This window comes from Erpetoichthys calabaricus, chromosome 3, assembly GCF_900747795.2.
Source record: "Erpetoichthys calabaricus chromosome 3, fErpCal1.3, whole genome shotgun sequence".
Lineage (NCBI taxonomy): Eukaryota > Metazoa > Chordata > Cladistia > Polypteriformes > Polypteridae > Erpetoichthys > Erpetoichthys calabaricus.
In genome coordinates, this window is record NC_041396.2 from 71,800,690 (window position 1) to 71,807,619 (window position 6,930).

The following is a 6,930-nucleotide window of genomic DNA, read 5'->3' on the forward strand; positions in this document are numbered from 1 at the left end:
CAAATGTCTATCCCAAGATGACACCCTAGTAATGTCACTCTCCAGAGCTTGTCCCTGCCAATATGCAAGTATGGGCCCTGGCTTACAGCAGTCACACAATGGCAAATAAAAAGTTTCAGAAGAAAAAAAGGATGGACAGACAGATTTATAGTTCTCTATTAATAATTGCGCAACTATTGGTTTACTGAAATCAGTTAGGCGTGAAATGGCCCCATCATTCTATAAGTAACAGAGCTGCTGTGAACCGAGTTGAAAAATGAATTCCTGTGCCTCACATGAATCAATCAACCTTTATGTTGTATAGCACCAGTAGTAACTATATATCTCCTCATAAGGTTCTTTATAAAACAGAATATCATATATTGCAGATTAAGAATGCATTAATGAAATGCATATACAGAATAATTCTAAAAGAAACAGTAATCATGGGAAATTTCTGCAAGGTTTGCAAATATCCTGATATTAAACTTGAACATAAAATGAAGTTTTTAGTGGCTATGTGGTCAGAGTGCAAACCACAATGGCAGATTAATACACACTACGGAACTAACTTTGTGACCCCAGGCAGTTCACCTTACCTGCCAGTGAAACAAATGCATGACAGATTTGTGAGTTATTAGTTGCTGTAGATAAAAATATAATGTTAAACAAATTAAAGTGCATTGAGTTGATTGACATGGTAGATGGAGCAAATGAGTCGGCAGTGAGTCTCATTCAAGTCTACATTAAAAGAATATCTGGCATAAAATGTAAAATATAACATGAATATTATGATCAATGGGGCATCACAGACTGGCCCTGATAGAAAGGTCCACAGTGGAAGTTTTGAGAATATCGAAAAGTCAGACATGAGAAGATTTTAAGTGTCTAACAGGTTTGATTTATTATTGGTAAGCAGCAACAACACAAATTTTGGCTTAAGATCATTTAAGAAGAAGCACTCTGGTGTGGTGATTAGTGCTGCTTGCCCCAGGAATTGCAGTTTTAATTATTTCCCAGGGCAGAGTTTGAATATTCTTCCTATTTATACATGGGTTCTTCCTTTGGGGCCCCAGTTTTCCTACAATATCCCATAAGATTGTGTGTTAGACTAAATGGGATTATAAATTCACCTTTTTATGAGCCCATGGGTTTGTGAAAGAGTGTTCCAATCCAGAATTGGTTCTAATGCTACGTAATCATTGCTGACAGGACAGGCTGAAGGCTCTAAAACTCTAACATTAAAATAATTAGTTTCTGTTGGATGGAAATTATAGTATAGTAAGTCAGAAGATGAGTCATAATCAGACAAGAAGTCAGTAATGTGGATGTTACACTTATTCCAAGCAAGCACTCTTCAATTAGCATTTTGGACTTAATTCAATCTTTGCATGCAGAAAGACCATTCCAAAAATATCAATAGCTGTTTCATAAAGTAACAAATACCTTATATGGGATACTTCTTTAAAATGGTGATAATAAGGGCACACTCTGTACAAGCGAAAAAAAATTCAAATGCTGACAATGCAGCCAAGATGAGTGCTTTGTATGTTCAAATTCCACTCAAAGAGTCATTACAAAATGTTCATGGTAGCCTAGTGAATAAACTGATTCTACTTGTTGTTATAGCAATGCTTCTCAGAATCAATGCTGTACAAAAATAAACTAAACATACACAACATCCAATAAATTATTATACTTACACTCACAACCTTCAAGATTATCCAGGTACTTGTAAACTTGCTGGATATTCGATATATAGCTAAGCCCGGTGCTGGAATTACACTGTGGTCAAAGAATTTTGGAGTAATCAGCTCCTTAAATTATCCATGGTTTGGTAGAAGTGGATATTTCCTTTCCTACAGCCATTGGTCACAAAGATGTTTCAAGTAAATGAAACTGCAGACCTCAGGATTAATCTGCTCTATAAACTGTGGGACAGGTTTAAAATTAAAAAATATGGATAAACATTCTAATACTCAAGGAAAACATTTCTTGGCTATATAATCCATCCTGAGCTTAAAGAATGGTTAAGACCTTTTACGAAAGTTTTTACCATTTGAATCTTTTAAAGGATTCTGAAGATCATCTTTCTCCTGTAGAATCCCAGGACACACTTCTCTGCACTTATTGCACTCCAGTGCCCCATGACCTCCAGTTTAACAGCTCCAAATAGGGTGGGTGGTCTGTTAGTCCACTCTCTCAACATTTTCATTATCAAAACCAAAGTAGTTTCCTGTATCTTCTTGCTATGAATAGGTTCTGCGATTGTGTGTCCCAACGCTGGATTTGTTAAATACCTTAATGTTGTATGTGTTTGTTTATTGAAATGCATTTCTCTTACATCTTACTAGACAGTTTTAAAGTTTAAAGAAAAAAATATATATTACAATACCTTCAGAAGGTTAGATGCAGGGGCAAAAAAGTCATCTGTCGAAAAAATAACCTGAAAGAATAAGCACATGCAATCAGAATATAAAAATAGAATTGTAGGATTCTGTAGCAAGATCCCACTATTTAAACCACACAATAATAGCAAAAATAACCTTGAACACCTATCTGCTGACAAGAGAACAAATGAAACACCTAACTGTACCTGTGTTAATCAATTGCAGTAAAAACAAAACTTGGATACAAAAATCTTTATAAAACTCTATCTTACATGTTTTTTGAAAGTTTGTCATTAATTTATCTTCACTGCTTTTAAAAATATCATTTGAAATTCTGTGTGTCTATCCATCTTTACAGTCTACACCTTAAGTATCAATATTCTTGACAATCTGGGTTTTTTTGTAATTTTTTGAGCACCATCTCACTGCCTAGGAGTTTACAGCATTAGCCTGTTTTAAGGTGGCAAAACTAACATTAAATATATATACTTTATGTTTGTCCTTTTTCTTTTACCTTTGCTCACAGACTTCATACATGTGTTAAGGGATATCTGCGGGGTAAAAAAAGCTCACCAGCCACTTTTTTAGGCACACCTTGCTAGTACCGGGTTGGACCACCTTTTGCCTTCACAACTGCCATAATTCTTCACGGCATAGGTTCAACAAGGTGCTGAAAACATTCCTTGGGAATTTTGGTCCATATTGACATAATAGCATCATGCAGTTGCGACAGATTCCTCAGTTGCACATCCATGATGTGAATCTCACATTCCACCACATCCTAAAGGTGCTCTATTGCACTGAGATGTGGTGACTGTGGAGGCCATTTGAGTACTGTGAGCTCATTGTTATGTTCAACAGAGCAGTCTGAGATGATTTGAGCTTTGTGACATGGCTCATTATCCTGCTGGAAGTAGCCATCAGAAGATAAGTCATAAAGGAATGGACATGGTCAGCAACAATATTCAGGTAGGCTGTGGTATTTAAATGATACTCAATTGGTATTAAGGGGCCCAAAGTGTGCCAATATCCCCTGCATCATTATACCACCACCAACAACCTGAACTCTTGGTACAAGGCAGGATGGATCCATGCTTTCATGATGTTGATGTCAAATTATGACCCTACCATCCAAATGTTGCAGCAGAAATCAAGACTCATCATTGTTTTTCCAGTCTTCTGTTGTCCACTTTTGGTGAGCCTGTGCAAATAGTAACCTCATTTGCCTGTTCTTAAGTGACAGAAATGGCACCCGCTGTGGCCTCCTGCTGCTATAGCCAATCTATTTCAAGGCTTAACATGCTGTACGTTCAGAGATGCTCTTCTGCATACCTCGGTTGTAACGAGTGGTTATTTCAGCTACTGTTGTATTTCTATCCCCTCAAACCAGTCTGGCCTTTCTAATCTGACCTCTGGTATCAATAAGGCATTTTCACACAAAGAATTGCCATTCACTGGATAGTTTCCCTTTTTCAGACCATTCTTTGTAAATCCCAGAGATAGTTGTGCATGAAAATCCTAGTAGCTTAGCAATTTTTGGCATCGAGTCCATCTGGCATCAACAACCATACCACGTTCAAAGTCACTTAAATCAACTTTCTTCCCCATTCTGATGCTCAGTTTGAACTTCAGCAGGTTGTCTTGACAATGTCTACATGCCTAAATGCATTGAGTTGCTTCCATGCGATTGGTTGATTAGATATTTGCATTAACAAGCAGTTTAACAGGTATACCTAATAAAGTGGCCAGTGAGTGTATATAAACACTTTAAAAGAAGGATTTAATCAATTCTTTGTTTTTGACAGCAGTACAAATTATATAGTGCCCTTCATATTATTATTTTTTTCAAGGTCCGGTCTTGACCTACAAGCACAAAACTATAAATCCGCATTAAAAGTCAGCCATCCCCAAAATCACAAACATACAGCATATATAAAAAAAAGTTACTGCTTCTGCTTAAACCAATTCTGAGAAGAACCAGAGCCCATCACAGCAACATTAAGCATAAAGCAGGAGCCCAACCCTGGACAAGGCATCAGTCTATCAAAGAAAAACAAACAGGTATCATCCACCTTTAATAACCCTCACTTAATCCAGTACTTGACTGCAGGGGCTGGAGCCTCTTCCAGTAGCTTCAGGTACAAGATTGGAGCCAAACCTGAACAGGATGTCAGTCCAGTACTGGGCACCAAATATAGAGTGTTTAAATAGGAAATCAAATAACCCAATATGCAATTTTTTTAAGACATGTGTCATCCATGTTAACTCACTGATTTTCATTTTGCCCTTTCAAATGAAATTTATTTTAGCAGCTAAAGATACATGGCAAGAGCTCACTGTGTGTGTGATGCCAATACAGTATACAATGTGAAATATAATTATATAATTAAGCAAATCTAAAATAATTTAACACACAGAGTACTGTGCAATATTGGCAGATATTTATGTACTAGCATATGCAAAATTCAAATGTCATATTACTGCTAATAAAAGCTTGCCATCTAATGTTGGCACCTCATTTCTCCTTACATGAAAATTATAAAATTAGAACAATCATGACAAGACCAGGCCAACAAGCTTGTCCATCCTATTTACCTAGATTTTCTAAAATAACATCAAATAGTGATTTGAAGGTCACCAAAGTCCTCTTCTATAACACACCTACTTGGTAATTCATTTTTGTGTCAATGGTTAATATTTCTATTAAATTTGCCCTTAACAGGATTCCAACAGTGTCCTTGTGTTCTTGCTGAGGATTAATTCTCTTCATAATTTTAAATACTACGATCTTCTCTCAATTCCATCCATCCATTTTCTAACCCGCTGAATCCGAACACAGGGTCACGGGGGTCTGCTGGAGCCAATCCCAGCCAACACAGGGCACAAGGCAGGAACCAATCCCGGGCAGGGTGCCAACCCACCGCAGGACACACACAAACACACCCACACACCAAGCACACACTAGGGCCAATTTAGAATCGCCAATCCACCTAACCTGCATGTCTTTGGACAGTGGGAGGAAACCGGAGCGCCCGGAGGAAACCCACGCAGACACGGGGAGAACATGCAAACTCCACGCAGGGTGGACCCGGGAAGCGAACCCAGGTCTCCTAACTGCGAGGCAGCAGCGCTACCACTGCGCCACCGTGCCGCCCATCTCTCAATTCCTTTTTAATAATTTAATTAAACTGAAAACATTCAATTCCTTCAATCTCTCCTCATAACTCTTATCTTGTATTCCAGAAATTAGCCTATAGTTGCTCTCCTCTGGACTTTCTCAAGCGCTGCTATGTCTTTGTTGGAGACCAAAATGGTCCACAGTACTCCAGGTTAGGCTACACTAGTGCTTTATGTAACACATTGTGATATATAACCTGGCATCCAATTAGACTTCTTAACCACTTCTGATTGGATGTACAGTAGATAGTAATGAGTCCACTATGACTCCTAGCTCCTTCTCATAAAGCCTTCTTTCAGACCTCCCATTATGTATTTGAACCTAACATGTCTACTTCCTATGTGTAATACTTTACATTTATTTACATTAAATTTCATTTGCTCCAAATCTCCATAAGCCTGTGTGCTGTCCAGGTCCCTCTGTAACAATTTAGCTGATTCTAGATTATTGCCCTTTCACCTCATTTGATATCATCTGCAAATATAGCCAGCTTAATGATTAGATTCTTGTTCAGACCATGTATGTATATAAAAAGAGCAGCTGTCCTAGCATTGATCCCTGAGGGACACCACTTTTAAAATTAAATACCACTTTTAACATCTTTAAAATTTTCCTAAACATGTAAAATTTAAATAATCTTAAAAATAAACATGGAAAAATATTGTTTATAAATAATAATAATATTTGAATGCAGAATGAAAATGATTCTACCCTTGCTCTCTGAAGAAGGGGCCTGAGTTGCCTCAAAAGCTTGCATATTGTAATCTTTTTAGTTAGCCAATAAAAGGTGTCATTTTGCTTGACTTCTCACTACATTCATAATGGCTAACATGGTACAACACCCTAGGACTACCTTTGCTCTGAAATCTTCTTAAAACAGTAAAAGGCAAGCCGCCACTGAAGATGTGAAGCTTGCACCAAATAACTGAGATATCCATTAACTGTAGTGCGACACATCAGCTGAAGAGTGACAGTGGCGCCAAATGTAACAGAGAACATCTTCATTTATTATTCAGCTACTGTTTCCAGCTAAACTAAGCACTTTCCATCTCATGATGTGTAAATATAATTTTCTCTATTTACCTTTGCTCCATTTGTCTCACATGCCAGGTTGTTTAACTGTGAAAAAGAGTAGTGATGTGCAGTCTGCTGAACGGCCATGCTAACAGTATGTATTCCACAGTTAGATGACTGTTGATCCCTGCCAGGGTTCAGTGTTCCAGGGCTGGCTGGAAGTCGGTCACTGGTGTGTAATGATTAACCAACTTTTGCTGAATAAGTGAGGAAAGAAAACATTGATGCTGACTGAATTAAATATACCGGTACTCCATTAAATAAATGATGTACAGTCAGTCAAACTTTTAATTTTTACAAAGATAATGC

At 37.6% G+C, this 6,930-nt stretch overlaps 1 protein-coding gene across 1 annotated transcript in view; it reads right to left on the minus strand.

The window, feature by feature from the left end:
* Positions 1-6,757, minus strand: part of allc (allantoicase) — a 65,326-nt gene extending 58,569 nt beyond the window's left edge. Inside the window, exons 1-2 of the mRNA XM_028796908.2 lie at positions 6,631-6,757; positions 2,375-2,425 (exon numbers count right to left, since the gene is read on the minus strand). Of these exons, the coding sequence (XP_028652741.1) occupies positions 2,375-2,425; positions 6,631-6,708 (129 nt within the window). The 5' untranslated portion in view covers positions 6,709-6,757. The remainder of the gene's footprint in view (positions 1-2,374; positions 2,426-6,630) is intronic.
* Between the last annotated feature and the right edge of the window lie 173 nt (positions 6,758-6,930).